Source organism: Phascolarctos cinereus, unplaced genomic scaffold (assembly GCF_003287225.1).
Source record: "Phascolarctos cinereus isolate Bilbo 61053 unplaced genomic scaffold, phaCin_HiC Scaffold_3;HRSCAF=262, whole genome shotgun sequence".
Taxonomy (NCBI): Eukaryota; Metazoa; Chordata; class Mammalia; order Diprotodontia; family Phascolarctidae; genus Phascolarctos; species Phascolarctos cinereus.
In genome coordinates, this window is record NW_027555736.1 from 108053431 (window position 1) to 108077877 (window position 24447).

At 43.6% G+C, this 24447-nt stretch overlaps 1 protein-coding gene across 6 annotated transcripts in view; it reads right to left on the minus strand.

Annotated features, from left to right (window-relative positions):
* The window catches only part of GBF1 (golgi brefeldin A resistant guanine nucleotide exchange factor 1), a 130393-nt gene that overhangs the window by 12517 nt on the left and 93429 nt on the right, over window positions 1–24447 (minus strand). For 2 of the 6 annotated variants that reach the window (XM_078151088.1, XM_078151086.1), the window contains exons 4-19: window positions 21077–21208; window positions 17786–17904; window positions 17084–17192; window positions 16411–16471; window positions 14462–14516; window positions 13650–13724; window positions 9745–9883; window positions 8309–8532; window positions 6699–6867; window positions 5969–6180; window positions 5539–5637; window positions 4791–4985; window positions 4283–4472; window positions 2568–2711; window positions 1948–2036; window positions 745–947 (exon numbers count right to left, since the gene is read on the minus strand). In XM_078151088.1, the coding sequence (XP_078007214.1) occupies window positions 745–947; window positions 1948–2036; window positions 2568–2711; window positions 4283–4472; window positions 4791–4985; window positions 5539–5637; window positions 5969–6180; window positions 6699–6867; window positions 8309–8532; window positions 9745–9883; window positions 13650–13724; window positions 14462–14516; window positions 16411–16471; window positions 17084–17192; window positions 17786–17904; window positions 21077–21208 (2215 nt within the window). The remainder of the gene's footprint in view (window positions 1–744; window positions 948–1947; window positions 2037–2567; window positions 2712–4282; window positions 4473–4790; window positions 4986–5538; window positions 5638–5968; window positions 6181–6698; window positions 6868–8308; window positions 8533–9744; window positions 9884–13649; window positions 13725–14461; window positions 14517–16410; window positions 16472–17083; window positions 17193–17785; window positions 17905–21076; window positions 21209–24447) is intronic. The other 4 variants (XM_020967326.2, XM_020967307.2, XM_078151089.1 and 1 more) reach the window with 3 other exon arrangements.

Consider the following 24447-nt stretch of genomic DNA (forward strand, 5'->3'; position numbering starts at 1 on the left):
GGGGGAGGAAAGGTGATGAAGTTAGTAAGCAGCTACTGTAGAGCAAAAAGTCTGCCTTTCCATGTGCCACATGCCTTCTCATCTACTCTCCCCCAAGGGCAGGCAGGGAAACCTTTCAGTTCTCCCCACCGTATTAATAACACTGAATACTTCTAGCCCCCAAATCCTGTTACTTTGCATCCATAGCCTTTCACCTCTAGAGTATAGGTTCTTAACTTGGAGTCAGTACACTTCATCCCCCCACCCCCTCCATATTTTGATAACTGTATTTCAACATAATTGCTCTCCTTTGCAATCCTATGTATTTTATTTTATGCATTCAAAAACACTATTCTGAGGAGTTCAGAGGCTTAACCAGACTGCCAAAGGGGCCCAGACACAAAAAGGTAGAGAATCTCTGATCTACTGCTTTAATACCACTTCTATCAAATTTGAAGCCAAGAAACCCTCATCTTTCCACTTCCAAGTGAGGCCTCAACAGAAATAGCAACTAAGTGTATCTGGCCCATTTTGCAACCTTGAAGGGCCCCACATGACACTGTAAGGAGTGTTAGAAATGCAGAGAACGCTATCTGGACCTCTAACCAAAAAACAAACCACTTCCCCAAATGAAAAAGCTTCAAGTGAGGACCTGACACTCATCTCTGTGAGCTGAAGAGAGAGGTGGGAGAAGTCAGCAACCTGCCTCATCCTAGGCCAGATTACTACTCTCTGCCTAGGAAGCTGTGCCCACTATTCACTCACCCCACAAAGCTCTCCAGCAGGTCAAGGTTCTTTCGGTCACTCACAAACTCGCCAATCATCTTTTTGTCCAGTCGGGGATTCTCTCGAAGCCACTGGGCAACTTCACTGTTGTCCATGGGGATGGTCAGAAGACCCTTTTCCTGTAGGAACTGAATCCCTTTCTTTGGTTTCTGGTTGAACTGTTCTGTGCCTGTGATCAGTAGCTGTGAGAAAAAGCTTAAGGCATTAGATCCCTTCTGCATGCAGACTGGATAGACTTTAAACCTAGGTCAGGCTCTCTTCTTATTTCCACATGGCTTCTGTATCCCCTCAGCTGGGTAGTACCTCATCTTCACAGGACAGAAAGCTCCAAAATCAAAGCCTTAGACATCTTCTAATCTCTAACCTCAGCGACCTTCTCTAAAGGGAGTGGGATGAACATCCCATTTACTAAATAAATGTCCATGATATAGTGGGTGTGACCCTTGACGCAGTTGAAAGAGGGGCCCAAAAAAAATTTCTTCGGCTCTCTATTATCTCTTTTCCTTGGGATTTCTTAGCAGTATGACAGCCTGTAGCCCAGTCTGTTTACATCTCTCCTAACTGGGTGCTGCTTGTATTGTGCCCTCCTGTTGAGGGCCGGGAAGGGATGGCCATGGGGATGAGTCAGTTCTACATTAACCCAAGTATAGGTAGGGACAGACAAATCAAATGTACCCAGTCTGCCACTGGGTACAAGACGGTGATAGAAAGAGGATGGCAGAAGTATTTTAAAAAAAGGTTTCCATTTCATTAAGAAATTCAAAAGCACAAACATCTACATGAACTTTACTAAAGCACCAGAATAAATGTCAATTCCCTGTAGCTCCTACAATCATAGACATGACCTACTGAACCTTCTTTGGGACCAAGATAATACCAGCAACCTTGGTTCCTATTTTTACCAACTCCCATTCTTCCAACTCAGTCTATCCCTTGCCTGAAGACATAGGTGAAGGGCTAGGGTTTGGCAAATAAATCTAGCCCTAGTTCTTGTGCCCACCCACAGGTGTTTCAGGAAATGGGAAGGCCCAAAGGGAACTCAGAGCTCCTGAAGTCCTAACTAACTAATAATCTGAAGGTTTCCTTCAATGATTTGGATGAGCTGCCAAATCCTCTGTGAACTATTAGGGCAAGAGTCACTCAAGGAACAAAGTGGGAACAAAACGTAACTGATTTTTATACCTTTTTCTTGCTTTTAATCTCAATCAGTTCCTGAGGATTTGGAAGGAGGCAGGAAAACCGAGGTGGCTTCCGGGGAATTTTTTTGTCAACTAAGAAGAAAAAGAATATGGGAACACAGTGAGCCATCTCCTTCACTTTCCTTGGGAGAGCTTAAGATGCCTGCAGGACTCCCTGGTTCCCTCCAGTCTTCCTGCTTCAATTTCTTCTATTTCTCTTCTAGGATCCAAATACAACTTTTCATCATCCTACTTACATAAACACCCTTTTCTACAATCCTAAAATTTCCCACTTAACTTCTCTAAAGCACAGCAAACCAATCACTTTTTCCTTCTCCCAGTTCTCACAAGTAGGCTAGACTGCTTTTCTCCCCAGTAATGCCTTCCTTATAGAAAATGTAAAGGAGTCTTACAGCAGCCCTCAGAATCACAGACAGCAACTCTTTACGGTCCTGGGCTCTCTTTCTTCATGAGTCTGAAGGGATAATGAGTAGCCAAGTCCCACTAAGATAATTCCCAAGTTTTCTTTCTTTCAATCAGTGAAAAAACATTTTTTCCCCCCTCTCTCTGCCTTTTCCTGAGAAGTCTTCTACCCAAATAAGCCCTGTGGGACCCAACACCAACCACCTGCATCACCACCTTCCTCCAGGTCACTGCAGCCCAATTTTCCCTGCTCAGCCAGCAACTGCCCTCCCCCAGGTGGATGCAGCCCTGGGTGATCTGGGTTTGTCCCTGGGTGTTTTCCATCATTGGCTGCTTGTTCACTGCCTGTAGGTGAGAGAAAAAGTGTGAAGAATCAGAGTTCTAGGTGAATTTTTGGATGGACTGTTCTCTTTTGGTTGATGGAAAATTGTCTGCATGAATATGAATATAATGTTCCTTTACCTCTTCCCACACGCTGGGTGAAGGAAAGACTGGTAAAGCATGTCTGAGTAAATGCCCAAATGAAGGAAAGCTCAGTTAGTGGTAGTCAATCCATATTTGTTAAAATACTACCAATGGGCAAAATATAAGGAGCCAGAAGTTGGGGTGGGGAGGAGGAAGATAGGGTTGTGGGGAGAGAAACATCAAGCACAGCAATTATTGGGGAGAGCCTTCATCATTCTAGCCCGAGGCTAAAAGAATTCAGTCTTGGGTTGTGACTTTCCTTGAATCCAAGGTAGTGTCACAACTCATGTCAAGTCAACAAGCATTTATTAAGTGCCTACTATGTGCTGAGCAATAATAATAAAAGTGATGATGATAATAATAATAATAACTAACATTTATGTAGTAGAAGCATGGTATAGTGGACAGAGAGTCAGAATGGAAGCCAGGAAGACCTGAATTTAAGTCCCAACTCTGACACATCCTGACTGCATGACCTTGGACAAATCATGTAACCTTTCAGGAAACTACAGAGAAGGTATAGTATAGATAGACTTACAGAAGGAGGGATTTTCCTTGCTTGGGAGTTCTCTATACCAATGAAATCCCAGGTCCAATTCCTATCCCTACTTATACTATAGTTTATGGTTTGCAAAGTGATTTATATATATTATCTCATTCAGCAACTTCAGTTAGAGATGACATATTCTATTTTTGTTTCTATGAGCAAGTTTAATGCCAGCCAACTCAATTCTGGTCAGATCACCTGTTATACAGTTTGATCTGTTATGCCTTTTGTATTATCTTTTAATTATCTATCTTGTAACAAAGAATTTCCGACCCGGAGATTAGGATGAGGGAAGAAAAATGTTGTCTGATGGTCTGCAGGTGTCAGTAGCACACTGGGGTTCAGTAAAGTATACCAGTGATGAGAGAACCAGAGCTCCAATTGGCTGTGTAGCTAAATAATCACAACTAAAGAGAGTTGACCCTGGAACCAGGTTTCTTCCTTGGAATGGACTTAAGTTTGATTTCATACCTTAGGAAAACCATGGGGTATGGCAGAGTCCTTAGGAGTTTTCTTTAAAAGTGGTTAAGAAAAATTCAGCAAAGGGGGAAGGACAGTAGAGCAGAGCTGCAGGAGGAAAGCAAAGAGGAAGGGAGGATTCCACTAGACTCCAATGCCAAGGAGCCTACAATGATCCCTAATGGGGAAGCATCTCAGAGAAGCAGAAACCTAAGTTCACAATAGATACAAATTGCCTCACATCAGCCGAGTCAAAGAATACCAAAGGCACAAAGTCAGAGATCTCTAGGAGAAGGGGAGATGAATACTACAGCACAAACATTCTGCCTGAGGAGGTGACTCAGAGCTTCAAACCCTGAAAATATAATACTAGGTAAAGTAGGATGGGGGCAAGGAGCTCATGCTACTGGGGCCTAGGGCTCTAAGAAAGAAAAAGGCCTCTCACTGCTGCTGACTTCTTTAGTGCCATCCACCATCTCAGGACTGGGTTTAGCTGCCTCTTTCTTCTCCTGCTGGATGAGGTTGTTCAAGACTTTGGCCTGGCAATGGGCCTCAGTACTGTCAATCACTGTCAACAGTGCATCAAGAGAGAGCAGGTGTGTTGTATAAAGCTGCCCAGAGACAGGGAAGGCATTCTGGGAAACAAATAGTGAAAGCTAAGAAACCAATCCAACATACTTTCCAAGGTTCTTACCTTATGTGGAGAAACATCCTCTATATTTTAACCTAAGCTTAATTGCCATTTTGTACACATGAGTGCACACCCACACCCAGCCCAAGAGTACATAAACTTTTCTCTAACCCTGAAATCTACCATATTGCCCTAGCAAACCCTCCTTCCGCCTTTTGTTACCTGTCCCTCCCTATCTGTGCTATTCCCAACAGACAAATTTCCCTTCCTCAATATTTTCCTTCTAGAGGCCCATGCAAGCCACTTCAGAAACCCTTGGCACCTTGGACAGCAGCTTTGTGAGATCCTCAAAGAGGTTGGAGCAGTAGTAGTCACAGTCATAGTTTATGTAGAGCTCAGTAACAAAGCTGGGGATTCGCCAGAGCTGGACGATAGCCTCTAGTGCCATCTCCTTCATTTCATAAGGCATCTTAGGATTCTCCACAGTGATTATCTCCATGAGTTTTTTGATGTACATCTGGCAGCAGTCACAGATTCCCAATAGGATAGAACAAAGGAAAAAGACACAGTAGGACTATGGAAACTCAGCTAAGAGAATCTTACCTCCTGCTTCCAAACCCCAGGCATATACTATGGCCACTCTACTCAGGAATGAAACTTGACTTTCTACCTCTGGTTTTATATAGCCCAAAGCTGCCTGATTTCTTTTCAAATGAGCTAAGTATCTTATCAAATGAGCTGATGATATGATCGAGTCTTGCTTTCAGTTCCTTCCTGCAACCTGCTTGGGCTTGAAAGGGACTACCAGGAAGACAAGCTAGTCCCAAAGTTGGGGGCCCCCCATCCCACCACTGCAGTCCCCATTTTACAATAGCAGTCCCTTGATTCTTTTTTGGAAATGTGTCCTCACCAAAGGAAATGACAGCTCCAAGGGAAATGACAGCTATCCTACAATGAGTTCTTTCTTAGGGGGGTCAATGACTCACCTACAAATTCCTGAATCCCACCCCAGAAGGAGAAAAGCCTCCATGCCTTGTGTTCCTCACCTCCATTTGGACCAGATGACTCACCTCCATTTGGAATTTGAGATGTTCTCGCATGCTCTCAAAGAGCAGGAAGCACACCCGGAGGGAGGCTGCATATAAACTTAGTCGCTCCACACTTAGCAGCTGGAGGAAAAAACAGGAAAAGCTATGAAGTTTCTGGTATTTGCCACTGCTTAGTCAGAATAAGACTTTACTTCAGATTCAGAGCTCTGAGAGTTACCTACACTTGGCAACTCTCATACCTCACTCCTTGTGCCAGCATTACTGACAAAGACTAGGGAACCCTTACTCTGGGTTGGCTGGGCAATGGGCAGGAAGCCTCACTCATCCTTCTCATAGAAAATCCAAACTTTCCTTTCCCAGCGCTCCCTACCTCATCACCACTGTCATGAGGTAGTAAATGTGATAGTAAAACTTCAGTTTCCCACACCCTTTCAATTATTCCCATTTTCACCTGGAATAAATGGCGGCACATCTCATCCTTGATGAGGCCTAGCAAGGTCTGGCACTGGGCCACAGGTGCAGACTCAAGGGCCACAGTCAACAGTTGCAAGCCCATGTGGATCATGACTTCTGAGTTATGTCGGTCATGAGGGTTGGTAAGAGAGATAAGGAAACGGAAGAGCTCACGGATACAGGGGAGGCCATAGGGGACCAATGCTGTACCTGGAGAAAGCAAGGAGAGAAAATTTCTTAAAATAAATAACTAGTCCTTTAGAGAGTTTCTAATAATGCAAGACAAATCCAGTCAAACAATTACCTCCAAAGAACTTATACCTAAGAGTTCCAAAAGTTTCAAAAGAAAAAAAAAGTTCCAAAGAACTTTTTTCTCTTTCTTTTTAAATTTTTGTTTCAAGGGGTAGGGGAAGGGAAAGAATACATGAAGGAATGGATATGACATTAAAAACAAGGCATCAATAAGAAGTATTCTCTCTCTCTCTCTTTTTTTTTAACAGAAAAAAAGCTGCTTTTTCCTTTGATCCCCCCAGTTCTACAGACTGCTAAACAACTCCCTAACAATTTCAAATCCCTGACAATTATAGCAAAGGAAGGCAGAGAATTTAGCTTAGCAAGTAGAAATCCCCTGAAATTCTTGAGCTTCCTGGGCAGCTTCATGGATAAGAGTTTGGGGAGGTGGGAAGAGGAGAAAGAGGAAGAAGAACCACCAGCCTGGCAACACTCACCTTCTTTCTGGGAGGACTGTGTGAAGCGAACACCACGGGGGTTGACATAGTCCATGTCATGGACAGAGGCTGAATCTGAATGGTCAGCTAGAGAAGTACACTCTTCTAACACCTCAGGGATGGACTCCACAGATGCTGACTGGACCTTTTCCACCTGAGATACTTCATGCTATAGCACAGGATTATAGAATTTGTAAGAGTTGGAATGGAAGTGAAAGCTCATCCTGGACAACCCCTTCACTTTACAATAGGCTGAAGAGGTACAGAGGAAGTACGGAGATCCAGTGAAGGCAGAAAGCTTAATCTTGAAAGGCTGAGTTCTAAAAATTTCCCCTTTTGGAACATACATAGGAGGTATTAGACTCTTCTCATTCTTTTCTAATGAAATTGTGTATGAGGGACCCCGATCTTTTGGCTTTAAAACACGAGTAGATAGCAAAAGACAGCACAGGGTAGTAGAAAAGGTACTGGACTAGGAATCAAAAGAGTTCTAGTCCCAGTTCTGCCACTAAGAGGCTGGGTGACCATGGGCAGTTCATTTCACATTTCTGAGCCTGTCTCCTCATTTGTTAAAGAGGTAGATTTGGAGACATGACCTTTTATGTCCCTTAAACCTTCTAGGTTTTTATTGATTTTATAAGTTTATATGACAATATGATTTTTAAACATTTTCAAGTCAACATTTATTGAGTGCTGACTATGCCAAGACCCCATTTTAACTTCTGAGGGATGAAAGGGCAACATAAATTTCTCATGAAGTGTAGTAAACAGTATGCCTGGAAAGATGGAAGTAGTAAGAACTTTCACTGGATCTGGGTTCAGAACCTTCCCTTAAATACTAGGGAAACTGCCAGGGACTTCCCTGGCTCCCTCACTCCCACTACCTTGGAACATACAGTAATTGCTCTACTCCTCTCCTTTACAAGAAAGCCATGCCTTTCAGGAAATATCACTGGAACAGAGAGAAAATAAGAGTGGACATTTATATAGCTCCTAGGGCAGCTAGGTGCGCAGTGCACAGAATGCTGGGGAGTTCTGGAATCCTGGAATCAGGAAGACTCATCTTCCTGGGTTCACATCTAACCTCAGACACTTACTAGCTGTGTGACCCTGGGCAAGTCACTTAATCCTGTTTGCCTCAGTTTCCCCATCTGCAAAATGAGTTGGAGAAGGAAATGGCCAATCACTCAAGTATCTTAGACAAGAAAACCCCAAATGGGGTCACAAAGAGTTGGACATAACTGAAATGACTGAACAACAAATATACCTCTTCTTATGTGCCAGGCACTGTGCTAAACTCTTTACAATTACCATCTCATTTCATCTCATCGACCTTGGGAGATAGGTGTTATAATTATTCCCATTTTGCAGATAAGGAAACAGAGGTTAAGTGACTTGCCCAGGGTCACATAGCTAGTATCTGAGGATGGATTTGAACTTAGATCAGGTCTTCCTGACTCTGGGACTGGTGCTCTATCTACTGTGCCACCAGAAGGGAGACAGCTTCCTGAGTCCTTTTCTACCAGCCATGGTTTAGGAAAGAATGCAAAGAGCCAAAGAAAGCAGCCAGTTCTCAAAGAGAAAACTGGAGACCTCGAGAGATTCTATACCTGGGAATCAGACTGTTCAGGAGAGCCCAATTCGCTGTTTACAGGCACCAAGGCTGCGCTGGGTCCCAGGGAGCCAGCCTGCTCCAGGTCAGTGAGATCTTCCTTGGATGTGGTTTGGGAGGAGAGGTCAAGGCCACTGTCAGTTGAGGGGCTCACAGCTGTGGAGGTGGCTTCAGAACTTGTGGAGGAGATAGGCATGGAGGCATCAATGAAGGGCACAGCACCTGCCAAGAGAGTCCCTTGGAAAATGAGCATATGCTTGAAGGGAAGAAATGCTACAATTCCAGAAGCTGTAAGAAAACCACAGCTTCTTCATATCCCAGTCTGTGTGTTGATCTCAATACTCTTTTTTTTTTAATTTTCATTTGATTATTTTTTTTCCTACTTAACGGTATTTCATTTTTTCCAATTACATGTAAACATAGTTTTCAACATTCACTTTTATAAGATTTTTGAGTTCCAAATTTTTTCATCCCTCCCTTCCTCCCCTCCCCAAGACAGCAAACAATCTGACACAGGTTATACATGTATACTCATATTAAACACATTTCCACATTAGTCATGTTGTGAAAGAAGAATCAGAACAAAAGGGAAAAACCATGAGAAAGAAAAAACAAAAAGAGAAAGAGAAAGAAAATAGTATGCTTTGATTTACATTCAGACTCCATAGTTCTTTCTTTGGATGTGGATAGCATTTTCCATCATGATTCTTTTGGAGCTATCTTAGATTCTTGCATTGCTGAGAAGAGCCAAATCTATTAAAGTCGGTCATTGCACAATGTGCCTGTTACTGTGTACAAAGTTCTCTTGGTTCTGCTCGTTGCACTCTGCATCAGTTCATGCAAGTCTTTCCCAGTTTTTCTGAAGTCTGCCTGCTCATCATTTCTTATAGCACAATATTATTCCATTACATTCATATACCACAACTTGTTTAGCCATTCCCCAATTGATGGGCATCCCCTCAATTTCCAACTCTTAGCCACCACAAAAAGAGCTGCTAGAAATATTTTTGTACATGTAGGCCCTTTTCCATTTTTTATGATCTCTTTGAGATACAGACCTAGTAGTGGCACTGCTGTGATCTCAACATTCTTTGAAAACTTATTGTCTTAGCAGAACAGGTATTCAGGGTTTCTCTTGGAACAAAAAAACTCAAAAGCTACTGTAGAATTGCTGAAGAGTCATAGAATACTAGAGTTCACTGTTCAAACTGTACAGCCTACAAGAGCTCAGAGATTTTACGCCCCATTTGATTAAAATGAAAGCACCTGTTCCCAGCACATACATACATCATAGTTATAATCATGTCTCTAAGCCCCCCGTCCATCAAAGAGAAGAATGTCTTCTTTGTAGGAGCCATCACCCTATGCTATCCTGTTCAAGAGAAATTCAGAAACCTGGGACCAAGGTATAGTTTTAGCCAGAAGGAAACTTACCTGTAAAGTTGGAGGATAGGGTAGCTCCATTAGTAGTGGGTGACTCTGTGACTTTGGTGACATGTCGTGGGGGCCGTGGAGACCTCTTCTGCTTTTTCCACTTGGATGAGTCACTCATGCCTCCTGCTCTCATTTTTAGCTGCAAATATCACACCCCATTGAATTGTCATCTGAGCTAGGATTGAGTTGCTAGAGCCCTCCCTCCCCTCAAAGTTCAGTCAGGAGCAGCCCCATTTGACCACAGGAAGCAGCCTAAAGCATCCTTTCCCCGGTACCATCCACCCATGGCCAAATGAAAACCACTTAACACAATGGATCACACTCTCATCCTTCCAATCTGACTATTCTTCCAAATATATTTACTCACACCCAATAGGCTAGCTTAGCGTTGACTCCTGGAAGGAGGCGGCCTGGTCTCAGCAACCACTCTTAAATCTGAAGAACTCTGGAGTCAGAAGAATAAGGGCCTCCAACTCCCCATCCCAAACATTTTTTGGACCACAGCTTGAGACTATAGAATTAGGTATCAGAAGTTTCATTAGCACCTGGGTATTCCCATGCTCCACTCCCAAACCTCTCTGTCCAGTCAAACAAGTCTACTAGAACCAGTGATGGGCTTTGGTAGAGCAGTGCAGATACTTCTTATGCAGTCTCCTAAGGATGACTAGCTTTGATAACAACAGAACCAAGGTTTTCTAGCAGAAGTTTGTTTCAGGCCATACAATGCATGGAGTGGGCATGCAGAAGGGATCAGGAAATCATTAGCAATGACCACCTTGCCAGGAGTCATTCTCCAGGCCCAATGGCCCAGAACTTCCAAGAACTTTTCCCCTGAATTGTCCTGCTGAATCTAACCCTGGGGAGATTTCTGAGGTGGAAAGTTCTTGTACAAATGATGTGAACTCACTCTTCCCACTTGAGCTTCTTTCAGAGTTTTCTATCTCTGGTCCTAGGCAACTGTTCCTCCTTATTCCCTGGATTTTTGCATGAGATTGGCTAGTGAATCTCCTCTTTGTAAAAAGAGACCAGCAGTTGCCCCATGACTACTCAGCAATTTTCCCAATCCCAATGCAGTTGCTATTTGCTGAATAAATGTACCAGTCCACCATTCCTGTCTTACCCTATCTTGCCTCTTTCAGTGCAGTTTTGCATTCCCCAAAATCAAATCCATCTATTTCCCTACATCTCATTCCATCCTGTTAGCTATCCAGTGTGTTAGACTGCTGTTCTCATAGCTTCTTTTTAGTCACAGTGGACTTCCAATTTTACTGCCTGTTGACTGTCAGGGGGTCCTTAGTATTGAACTGTCTAGATCTAATGATCTTTTCTTTACTATGAACTCATTTATTCCATCTAGGCCCATTTCTTCCCCAACCCAGATGCTTTCATCATTTTAAACTGTACCCACTCTGAAAATGCAGCCCCAAACTGATTTACTCCCTGATTGACCTTTCTCAGATTGGCCCTCCAGTTCCTTTCCCTCAGAGCCTATCAATATGACCCTTAATTTGTTGTGTTTTTTTTTAGGCAATTGGGGTTAAGTGACTTGCCTAGGGTCACACAGCTAGTAAGTGTCAAGTGTTTTGGTCTGAGGCCGGATTTGAACTCAGGTACTCCTGACTTCAGGGCTGGTGCTCTATCCACTGCACCACCTAGCTGCCCCCTATGATCCTTAATTTGGAGAGAAAACTTTTTCCTATTTCCCAAGGACTGAGCATACAGGATGATGCTATCCTTGCCTTGGTCCCTTCCTTACTCTTACCAGATTTCATTTCTCTCCTTTCCCTAAGCCTCTGAACACTTCAGAGGCAGCAGCATGGAAGAGTGGAAAGAACATTAGATTTGGAGTCAGAGTGCGTGTATCATTTGCGTGATCTTAGGTAAATCACTAAACCTCACTGGTACTCAGTTTTCTTATGTATAAAATGAGATGGGTGAATCTGATGATGTCTAAGGTCTCTTTTAGCTTTCAATCTATGATCCTATCACCTGACTTGGGCAAGGCAACTGATCCTTCTCCACAGGTATACATAATTCCTTTTTTTAGGAGGGTTGTGAAGCAGCTGACTAAAGGTTCCTTAATGTGCCTGACCGAGAAACAACAGATTATCCAATTCCCTACCCATAGCTCTCCAAGGTGAGAGGACCTCAGGAAATGGCCCCCAGTTCTCTAGAACATGATAGTGAGACCCCTAAAGCCCCCCTGCCTATATCAGAGACACCTTCAGGGTTTTGAACATCTCAGTAAGGAAGGAAGATTTCTCTCCCAGGAAGTTGTTCACCAGAACTGATATTAATACCCAAATTAGAAGAGACTTCCCCATGGGGGCAAGAGGACCCTATAGAAAAGTCATCAAAACTTCTACAGTAAGGGGTCCAAGGATCATTGGAAGAGTCAAAGTACTGTAAGCTGCATTGACAAGTTGCCAACTATGCAGTTTGCTGAGAGATAACTAATAATCTATTTGTCATTGATCTCTAAAAAGTACCAGGGTCTTGGCCTAATCTTTTTTGGCCTATCTCCTTTCTCTTCAGTAAACTGCCATCTTGCCAGGGGCCCAAGGCAGTTTAATTCCCACTGCACTGACACATTCCCAGTGAGATCAGTTACACTGCACTACCTTCTTCTGGGTTCTCTACGATTACAGCTCCACCTGCTTCTCTAGGCCCATCTGATTTCCAGCTGGGGTAGGTGCTGAGAGGTAGTGTTATAATTACAACATCTAACTGATGAAATAAACACCTGGTCTAAGGGAAGATTCTAGGAATCTAGGAACAAAAGTGTGATAAGGCTCATTCTTAGCAAAGGGAGGTATTCCTCTCACCAGATTGCTTTGGGTCAGGAAAAAAAAGGAAATCCTCTAGTGGCAGAAGGCGAAGGTCCTAAGATAGTGGTGATGATACTATGATGAAGGAGCTGGGGAATCTCAAATCAGCATACCTGCTTATCTCTGTGTTTCCAGAAGTCAGTGTGATATTTGAGAAAAAGGGCAGGGCCCAAGGTTAATAACTATGGCTACATACCAAGTCTGGCCAGTTGAGGGAGATGGAACTCAAGACTGGACAAGCATACCAGTTGGCATTCAAGAGACAACAACATGCTGAGAAAATAGGTTTGTTGCTCAGGCTAACCCCACCAAAGTCACACAGTTCCTCACTGCTTCAAATACCTCACCTCTAGTGGGAAAATTCTTAGTCAAGAGATAGAGACATTATCCCTCTGGCTCAAGGAAACAGGAGAAAAGTAAGGCATGAGACAAGGTTTCTCAAACTTGGACCCTATTCTCCCTGGTTTCATCAAACTCTATGCCTTGAGTGATAGAGTGAATATCCAAAGACATAAGGTATACTAGGTGGCCTGGGGCACTCAGTATACCTTGGCACTACCCTATTACTTCCCAGAAGCCTGCATTTCAGAATAGCTGTTCTTGATGGCACCCCAGGTGCCTCAAAGTCTGATAACTCTCCCACCTCCTCCAAACCCAACCTAATCAATCAGGGAACAATGCCTGGGATTCCTTTGTTAGCTATGACAGTGAACAGGAAAGGCAGAGAGAAAGGGAGGAGAGGAGAGGTTTCTGTCTTGAGGTCTTTCTTACTTCCCTAGTGATGCTGGTGCTTGACTCCTTGGAAGATGAGATGACATGGCAAGGCTAGCTCTCTTTCTCCAGGTCTGTGCATAATTCCACTCCCTTCTCTACTAGCTCTCCTCCTGCCCCAGGCAGAATCCCAACACTGCAAAGCAACAATTGCATGCATCTTCCCCAAGCCGTGCTGTGTTACCAGGGAAAGGGAAGTTTTGCTTCACACAAAAGGGCTGGGACCCAGGTGGTGCTTGCAAAAAAAGAAGAGGAAGGGGATGGAAAGGGAGAGAGAGAGACCTTGAGGTTCTTAAAGAGCAGTACCCTCTCTAACTGGTTCAGGGCTTTGGGCTGTTCCCCACTACTTAGTTCCAGTTTGTTGAGGAGACATGGAGAAATCTGTGAAAGACAGGCAAATGCACGGTTTTAACAAAGTGAAATCAACCCAGAGACACAGCAACAGGACCCAAGGCAGTACTGCGGGCGGGGAGAGGCATGCACCAAACAGATGGGCATTGCTGTCCAGGCCTGACAAGCAGGGCTTCACGAGGCTGAGAGCTGCCATTATTCTTGTGTACCCTTTTGAGACCTGGGATTAAGTTCTGGGAAGTCCAGTGTCTCAGGTCTAAGCAGCAGAAACTCAGATATCTGATGACCTGCCCACTCCTGACAGGCCAGGCACTTCTGAACTTTCCAGAGGGGAGGGCATAAATCCAGCAACATAGCAGGGTCCATCTTCATCCGACATGAAGCACTCAGCCTTATGGAGAACCAGTGATTTTCATTTCTGCCCAAATACCATTCCAGCATGGCCTTTAAAAACCTTCAAAAAGATTCTGAAGGGATCACCTTTATGGAAGGAGAGCTCCAGGTCTTAAGCCTTGCCAGTACTGGGAATAAAAATGGGTCAGAAAGGAAGAGCAGGGAAGGGAGAAGCCTCTGGGGTAGCAAAGTGTTTCCAGTGGCATTCAGAGCCCGAATATGTGTGATGGCTATTCTTAGACTCTAAGCAGATATTCCCAAACAAAAGCATTTCTCTACAGAATAAAGTTGTTCCAAGAAAATACCTGATGCACTGATGAGGGGAAAGGAAAGCTAGGCAGAGGTAAAGGCATGAGTCAAGTCCCAGGCCTTACCTTCTTCATGTTTGTCCCTATATAGTTCTTCGGTTCTTCTTTAAACTGAGGTAACCTGTAAGATAGAAAGCCCCAAGGAATACAAAGATTACTAGGGTGACCTCCTGCAGGCTGGCTTGCACCCAGTGTTGTACTGAGTCATAGCCTGTCCTGCTCCCCAGACAAGAATAAGAGGAAAAGCAGACTGGAGGTTTCACAGGCCTCTGCTCCACTCAACCTAGCCACAAATAGATGTGTGTCTTATTATCATCAATGAAGGTTGTATGGTACAGTGGGAAAAAGACTATACACTGGAAGTTTGAGCTAGAATTTAATCTGGGTCTCTAGTCACTAATTCATTGTATGTCTTCAATCAAGTTATTTCACTTCTCTGGGGCATTTCTTAGTGCCCTCATCTGTAAAATGAGGGGTTGGACTAAATGAACTCACTCCATTTTAAATATCATATGCTTCTACGGTTGTGAGGACAATAACCACCCCCTCTCCCTTCCCACAATGGCACAGCTCAGACCTTCTTAGGGGTTGGGATGTGCTTGTTACAGACACTTCCAGAAAGAAATAATGAAGTCATGCAGTCAAGGAGATTCAATGTTCTGAAAGCTCAGGAGCTCTTCTCTCCCCAAACTAATTTATTCAGTCATTCACTCAATAAGTGTTTATTAAGTGTCTACTATGTGCCTGGCACTGCGCTGGGTACTGGGGCTACAAAGACAAAAACAAAATGGCACCCTGGAGTACGGTAGGGAAACAACACAGACATAAATACTTAAATACAAAATACTATACATACAAAGTAAGTACACAGTGTTCTCTTGGGGTGGAGGGAGGTGTGGTGTCACTAACAACTGTAAGGTAAGGAAAGACCATCAACTGGAGGGATAAGGAAAGGTTTTATGTAGGAAAGGGCACCTGAGCTGAGCCTTGAGGGAAGCTTGGGATTCTAAGAGGCAGAGGTGAGGAGGGAGAACCTTTTGGACATGGGGAACAGGCTTTGAAAAGGCTCCAGAAGCCAGAAATGGAACGCTGTGTGTGGGGAACAACAGAAGGCCATTCTGGCTGAAATGTACAGTGCTTGTGGCATAATGATATGACCCAGTCTAGAAAGATAGGCTGAAGGGCTTTAAAGGCTAAACAGAAGAGTTCAGATTTTATTCGAGAGTAATGGGTGGCCACCGAAGTTTCTTCAGCACAAGAGTGACGCTTTTAGAGCTCAAAAGTCCTTTCCTGACCTAATTTATGCTAGTATCCACCTGGCTGAGGCTGGTATTATGTGGGAGATGACACGAGAGTCATATATCACATCCCAATGAGATGCCAGGGTCCTAAGAACACAATGGGGAGAAAAAGGGGAATACTCAAGTTAGAAATCAATAAATGGTCCTAGGTCAGATATAAGGAGCCTTTTCTTCACAGCAGGTCTAGAGCTATGCCCCATCATTATTACCCACTGAGTCAGGAAAGCCAAGAGTATACTGAACAAGGGCAACCTCCTTAGTTCCCCCAAAGAGCTGTAGGAAGGAGACTGCGCTTTCTACTTCAGCAGGGATTCCTGGGCCACGACCAGGGACCTGGAGAGGCCTGGAGATCAATGTCTTGTCCCTCTCCCTTAGGAAACAGGCCAAAGTCTGGGAGCCCATCTCCTCTCCTGCTCAGTTCCCTAGGTGGACTGCCTTTCCCAGCTGTTACCTGTATAGAAACAGACCTTGGCCTGGGAAGCAGAATCATCGCCATCTGTCCAGATCAAACAAACCCTCCCTTCCCTTGTAAGTCAGGCCAGTTCTTTACTCCCTTTTTTCTGTAACCCCACAATCAGAGAACTGCCCCCACATCGATTCAAGTGGCATCTGATGTGGCTGTAAGGCTAGCTGGGTCCCTTAAGTGGCTGTAGAAAAGCAGGCAGGCTCAGGGGGCCAGGGCAGCCCAGCCGAGGCAAACATGAGCAGGTTTACCTTGTGAAGAGCAGCTGCACCATGTCGACGAGAGTGTGCTCTGCGGATTTTCTCAATAACTCTGCACAGACAAAAACAAATAACACAGGTGTCATTACTTGCTGTGCTATTATCAGGAGGCTTCTCTGAGCAGACTCCCCTCCAAACCTTGTTTACCAAGGATTACGCCAAACTTATTAAAACCAGCTCCAGCGAAGGCCTTGCAGTTATGCCAGCAGTCAGCCACAAGGTGGCAGCACTGAGTCATGGGGAAAAAAAAAAAGGTTGGGAAGACATGGCTAACCTCTACTCCACCTTGAACCATACCCCTCCATTCCACAGCAGACCTGAGGGGCAAGGAACAGCCCAAGAAACCTTGAGGGTGACCAGTGGCCTGGCAAAAGACAGCGTGGGATCCATCCAGACTCCCTTCTCTGTTTACCCAAAAAAACCTGAGGCCTTTAGCCAAGTCTCAGGACAAATGACTAATACAGGAGGCCTCTGACTGACCTCAGCTATACCAAATATGAAATGGGAAAGCCTTGAGTCTTCGTTTGCGTAGACAATCTGACATATGTAAAATACTGTGTAAAAACCATAAAGTGCTACATAAATGTTAGCTATTATTAATTAGTCTCAGTGGAACTGACCAGAGGTCCTAGCCAGATATTAAGGTCAGCTGATGTGCACCTACCACTGAGCCTCATCTCAAAGCAGATCCGGAAGCAAGACTGCATAATCTCACACACAGATTCGTTGGTCAGATGGGCACCCACTGGGGTTAGCAGCAGAGTCCGAAGAACCTGAAAGGAGAACGGATATTCAAAGCAGATAGTAGTAAGCTGTGCTGGGAAGGGCAGGGCCTGATGGCTCAGAAGCTGCTTTCACACAACTTGTCTCTGAGGTCACAGGAATGTATGGCCTAAGAGATTATAGGATCATCGCTCTAGAACTGGAAGGGACCTTAGAGGCATGTAGTCCAACCATCATTTTATGGATGAGGAAAGTGAGGTCTAAAGAGCCCTGGTTTCATTTTGTTAGAATCCCATGGACCTAACACAGGAATAATTTCTCTGTTTTGTGAGCTAATAAATCCATGAGGCAGTCGAGTCTCCTTTGTGGACCTCTCCAGGGCTCAGCAGATGGGCAGCATAGATCTGACTTGTCAGATCTACAATGTATCAAGGATTTCTGGCACCCAAAATCAATTTATTAAAAGCTTTCCTTCCAAAAAGCTTTTACTTTGGGTACCTGAGCTGCCTATTTGAAAATAAAGTGGCTCACTAAGCTCTTACAGAGTCAAAACACAGCCCTCTCCCACCCACAGTCCTGAGTAATTGGATCTGGTAGCACTAGCTCCTGGCCATTAGCCTAATTACTCTCTCCCTCCACTTACCTGAAGGATTTTCATCAGGACAACCTCATCACTGGCAGGGTCTGTGCCCACAAACCGAGCATGAGTGACAGCATCTGCCATGTTCTCCATTCCTTCTGCTGTGCCCTCATGAGTGGGATCTGCTCCACGAACAAAGGAGAGACTGAATGAAGCAGAGGACAAAAGTATGGCCAGCTATGCTAGGGGCTTCATCCCTCTAGGATTCCGACTTTGTTTTTCTTGTCTGGATTCCTCTGGGAATTTCTGCCTATGACTGGCTCCATGAATTAGGTGCCCTGGACGAACAAACTTCAATATGTAGAACTATTCCTTTTAGCCAGGAAAGGCTGAACGAGGAGAAGCTCAGAACTCCGGTTTGGGGTCTCTCCCAGGAAAAGAAATGAGTTAAGGATGCCAAGTCTGTAGCCTTTTCCTTTACATCTTTCAACACAGCTTTTTCTCAGGCTCATTCTGGAGCTTCAAGCCCAGGCACAGCTGAGGCTGGGAAGGTTGGAGGGTGGCCTGGGATGAAAATGCTGCCAGGAATCATATCTGGTGCCACATAGCAGCTCTGAGAACCCTTCCTCTGGCTTTGGCTTCAGCCTCCTTTAGTACAATACTGCACTGACTGTGAGTCCTATCGCCACATTAACTAAACAGGTATCAGAAGGGAACAAGGACAAAACAAGGTTAAGGTGTAGTTAATTAGTGGGATGCTGGAGAGGAGGATCCCTTAGCTCTGTTCAGAGTAAGAAGTTAAAGTAGCTAGACCAAGACCCGGGATAGTTAGTTCTATGACACTTCCTTCAGCTCCTCTTTCATTTACATGCTAAACATAGGGAAATTGCCACTATTAAGGCAAAGTGTTGCCCTGGTGCCAAGTTCCTGCCCTAAGTTCCCTTATGAAGACTTGGCTCTTGGTCCTGAAAGGGGAAAGGAAGGCCTGAGAGAGGTCGGGAGATGATAAGCATTAAGGGGGGGGTGGGGGTAGAGGGGTCAGTGGGAGAAGCGAGGTTGGACATGGTAAGAATGAATAGAGGGCAGGAAAAACTCAGCAATTCAGATCATTATGTTTATGAAGCACCTAGTGTTTGTGCGAGGCCCTGGTCTAAGAAAAACAGTACAGGAGGCCCTAGAGTGCAGAGACTTTGTAGGAAAAGTTGCTTCTCTACTTTTTTGCTACCTAGAACTAAAATGCATACTCTGAACCATGGGAGAGAATGGTTTCTAACAGGCATCTGGGGAAACGACCTTTGTCAGAAATCTTCTTTCCTCTATGCCCTGGGATCCTTCCCAGCAAAACTCTCTGAAGGCTATTTATTCCCTGTACAACAGCCCTCTCCCTAGGCCCGGGGAATGGCCAAGTTACAGGCCAGAAAAGGATGTATCTTTCATGCCAACATGTGGGCTGCTGGAATTATGATCTTCACAGGTCACCTCAACTCTTCATGCCCTAGCCCTGAATTACTACTGAGCATCCTTTTGCCCAACTCCCTTAGAACCTGCAGCCAGATCTCATTCTCCCATTGGGATCTTGGTTTCATTTCAGCTACATATGATACTCAAGATTAATAATAACAATAATAGTGATAGCTAACATTTATATAATGTTTATTTTGTGACAGGTACTGTAGTAAGTGCTTTACAATTATTATCTCATTTGATTTTTACAACAACTACAGGAGGTAGGTGCTATTATTATTCCATTTTATAGATGAAGAAACTGAGGAAACACTAAACGACTTGTCCAAGGTCACACAGCTAGTCTAAGGTAACAGTTGAACTCAAGTCTTCCTGACTCCTAAACTGGTGCTCTTGCTTCCCATCTTCAGATTTCTGAGGGGAGGGAGAGGGGATTGATAAGGGCTGAAGGGGATAGATTTGAGGGGACAATTGATTTCCCTTATAGGTCATCTTGGCAAAACTCCCCTGTTAAGGACTTCTTTAGCTCTGCTTGTCACTCTGAAACATGTGACACCCAAGCCTGAATAAAATATTAATTTTCCCAAAAGCCATGTAAGAGTGAAAAGGCTTCAGCATTACAGCAAGAGGTCCACTAAGCTGGCATACAATCACCAGTATAAATCTTGGCCTGGGGGATATGTGGAGCCAAACACAAGGCTGATCCTGTAACTGGGATCCAGGGCCATTCTAGAAACTGTTATATCAGGGATATCTTACAGAATTGCAGGCCAAATGAAAGTCCTTTTGAGTTCCCACACGAGCAGGTAGAGAGGACTGTTCTGCCATTTGGGGCTTCCCTTAGTCTTCTCAAGTCATTTCTGCATTTTTACTTCACATTGCCCTCAACCCACAAAGGGCTAGAATGGCAGAGGGATGAAATTCAGGTTGGAACCCAAGGAAAATCTGTTGTTTCTTCATGTCTACTGCCATTCTTGTCCTCACTCATCACTCTGTATTCCCACCCACTCTTATCCCCATCATAACCATATTTAGCAAAATCCTTCTTTTGCATAACTAGAAACCACCTCTACGGCCCTAGAGGCTAGATTGGGCTCTCTTTCCTGACAAATCCTTAGATAGCTTGCTGACCAAAGAAGCTTGGAGGGTAGAGAGATCATTAAAAAACAGTGAGAGATGGTCCAAACAGGCAGTCAGAGGCTGTGCTGAAGAATTGCCTGCAGGTGGTGCTGAGGGCAAAGAAGGAGCCGCCTGGGCTCGATTTGCTGTGGAGAAGGGATCCAAGTGTGAGGCAGGGCTAGAGCACTCAGGGGAAGTTAATGCTTCTGGAGCACGCCTTAGGAGGTGCCCAGCAACTTTACTCAGGAAGCTGGGTGTTTGGGGGTAATTTTAGCCTCAGGGAAGGTTCAGAAAGCCAATTTTGGGGGAGCAGGGTCCTTTATCTCAATCTTATTCTCCTCCTCCTTAGAGCATTTTCCTTTCTAGTTGGCTGAGGTACGAGCTGTACCCTTTTCCTGTAGTTTGTCTATATGGAAACAAAGGAAGACATTCTTTTTTTTTTCCTAGATGCTTAATACTCGAGCATGGAATATGACAGAAAGAAGCTGACAACTTGAGAAAAGAGACCCACTAACAAAGGCTTACACAAGTTCAATAAACACGAATAAATGACAGGACCTTGCATTTTTAACTCTTATTGAGGTAAAAGCAAAGGGCCAAGTGTCTGAGTGTTCTAGCCCCTCCACTTCTCCCATTACTCTGTAAGCAATCAGTACTGAACAATGATAACTTAACGTGGGGGGATGGCTGGAGGGGAAGAGGAAGGGAGAGGGCACAGCAGGGTGCTTCTCATGCTAGTCCTTGAGTCATCGAGTTTGGTTAGGATCTTACCTATGAGTGAGTATGACAGAAACTTGTTGACAGAGGTGAGTGCTAGTCCAGTGATGGGACCAGTAGTGTCTTCAGAACGAATAACTTCCAGGAATGGTCGAAGGAACACATTGGGCTCAATCTCAGAAAGATCTGTAAAGAAGTGAGTCCATTTAGAGACACTACTTGATAGGCAGTTCCTTCCCCCACATAAAGAGACCCTTCTTGCTACTGTATATGCCCAAAGACCATAGTTGCTGGGTCAATGAAAGATCAGATCCCTGGCTTCTCTGGTGACCTTGATCTTTCATTTCTTCCCCCACTCCCACATCCCTTACAGATCTTGGCAATCTGGACAAGAGGAGCCAACTGTTGCCTAGTAAAGGAGCCTTAAGGCTGGGATGCTAACCAGAACCATCCCTATAACTGTGTCTTCAGCCTTTCTGGTCAAAGTAGTCTGTCTCTGACCAAAGCATGCCTGTCCTCTGGGACTTGCAGCTCTTTAATGAGGAAGGAAAGAATGGATGGAAAGGGTAGGGCTACTTGCATTTCCTACTTATTATATCTCGGATTATAATCTGTGAAGGCCTTGACTTGAGAATCAAATAATCACAGAATCTCCAAGTTAGAGGGATGACTCTCAGAAGTCATCCAGTTTATCATGTACTCACTCAGCTGAACAAGAATTTCCTGTACAAACAAATGGTTATTCAGCCTTTATTTGAAAACCTCTACTAAGGGGAGACTTACTAACTGCTTTGGTACTCAATTTCACTTTTAGAAACCTCAGTTAGGAAGTTTTTCCTTATGCTGAATCTAAATCTGCCTCTTTGCAGCTTCTACCCACTATTCCTAGTTTCTGGAACCAAGAACAAATCTAATCCTTTTTCTATAAAATAACAATTCAAATGCCTAAAAGTAGTTATGTCTCCTATGTCCTCCCTTTTCCAGGCTAAACAATATTTCTAATTCTTTCAATTAATATTCATATGGTTGGTCTTCAGTTTCCTCACTGTCCTGGGTGCCCTCGTCAATGTTCTCTCCATTGTTAATGCTCCCTCCAAAAATGTGGCCTCTAAAATCGAACACAATATTCCAGATAAGGGCAGAGTATAGTGGGGCTATCACCTCCCTTTTCCTGCACACTGTCTCTTGTATTTTATGTTTGTAAAATGTATTTTTATTGATATTTTTGTTTTTTCATCACCTAGATTTCCCTTTGTATCCTTCTCTATCTTCTTCCCCAGAAAGCCATCCTTTATAACAATTTTTTTAAAAGAATGAGAAAAAAATTCAGCAATATTGATCAATACATCAAAAAAAAATCTGACACATATGCAATGTTCACTATGCTTCTATTAATTCAGCCTATGATCAATTTGGCTTTTTTAACTGTCACACTGTTTAGCTTGTACTCCATTAAAACCTGAGATTTTTTTTAAAAAGTTATCTTATTTTTATTGATTTCTTTTTGTTTTTCTATCACATTTGTTTCCAAATAAATCCCTTGTCCTTACCCTATTCAGTAACAATCTCTTGTAACAAAGATTGAAAAAGAAAATGGGAAGAAAAATTAGTTCAAGAAAATTAACACAACTGACAGTATATACAGTCTTTCATATCCATAGTCTCTACCTCTAACAATGAAAGACCAAGTTTGGTAATTATAATTTCACAGTGTTCAGAGATTTTTTTCCCTAGGAATTACTGTCTAGCCATTGAACTACCCCCAATCTTCTCCATTTTGTACTTGGCACAGTTGATTTTTGAAATCAAAGTGTAGGATTTTACATTTATCCTTATTACATTTTATCTTATTAGATTTGGCTCAAGAGTCTCCAAGATCTTTTTTGATCCTGACTTTGTCTCACAAAGTGACAGTACTATCCTTCTTAGCTTCAAGTCTTCTGCAAAAGACAGGATGAATCATGGGGTTATTTTCTCAGTAGGCCATTGAGAAAAGAAGACTATGCAGTTCTACTTAGTCTCTCTCTTACCTGTAAAAAAGGAAAAGACTTCAAGACTGAAGAGGGTTTTACCACTGACCCAAGGACCTGACTCAACCTGACAGAGCCCTTCCACATCTATGTCCAAGGTGTTAAAACTCTGGCCTGTTTTGATTTTTCAGACCACTTCCCAAACAAGTCTCAAACAAGTCTGAAGATCTGGAAGTTATCTGAAAGGGCAGCTCCACAACTGCTACAGGCCAAAGGAAGCTGGAGTTCTTGGCTATAATTGATCCCATGCAGAAGATCTTTATCTGCTCCCTGATCCCACCCTTTTGCCTCCTTCATTGTATAAACATTCCTGGGTTCTGCTGTTCCTCAGACTAAAGCTTTAGTTAACAGGCAGCTTCCAAAGTATTTCCAAGGTTGACTCTACAGTGATTTCACCAGCTGTCTGAAATTTGTTTCTTTTTCCCATAGCCTCCACTTAAATTTTGAAGCCTTGATGAAAACTCTTTTTGGTGGGGGAAAATGGATTTTTGGAGTGTAACAAATACACAGAATATGATAATTTAAAAACATATTATGTATAACTTAATTTGTTCATAAACATTGAAAACAGAGATAGGAAGGCCAGATGAGGAAAAACCCAGAAAAGTTAGGAGTAAAATGTTACTTATCCTGCTTTGTTATTTTTTTTTCCAGGAAAACTCAAGGAAATCATCAGAAAAAGAAACAAAGAACACTGTCAAAACTTTCAAATTCACATCTCTAATAGAGACCTCTCTTTGCACTTTGATCTATCCTGAAACATTAACACCTATATCTCTACCCAGAGTATTCCCCTCACTGGGAAGGTATAGTTGGAAGGAACAGCTTCAGGCAGATTGACTTCTCTTAAGAAGGGCTAAACTCAAGTGGGAAGTAAGAGACCTTGGAGGGAAAGAGTAAGGCGCTCAACAACGAGCCTAGACAAAGACTGCAGGAAGAGCCCAAGGAGGTTCTAGAAGTGCCAGAATGAGTATTACGTGACATACTTCCAGACTCATTCATTTGGAATCTCTGGGCTTACACTCAGGTAGCTCCTAAATAAAGTCCTAATAAATTATCTGTCAAATGAGGGGGTTGGCCCAGATTACTTCTCTTTTAGCTCTAATAGTCCTACATGACCATAGCATGCCAGGCCCTTTTATCTTCCACTATCTCTCAAAGTCCATCCAAGTTCATGTTTGTTGTTTCTACGATAACTATCTATCCATCTTATCCTCTGCCATCCCCTTCCCTCCTCCTTTTTTTTTTTTATGTGAGGCAATTGGGGTTAAGTGACTTGCCCAGGTCACGCTGCTAATACCTCTTTTCCTTTTGCCTTCAATCTTTCCCAACATCAGGGGCTTTTCCAATGAGTCCTGTCTTCTTGTTACATGACCAAAGTTTTTAAGCTTCAGC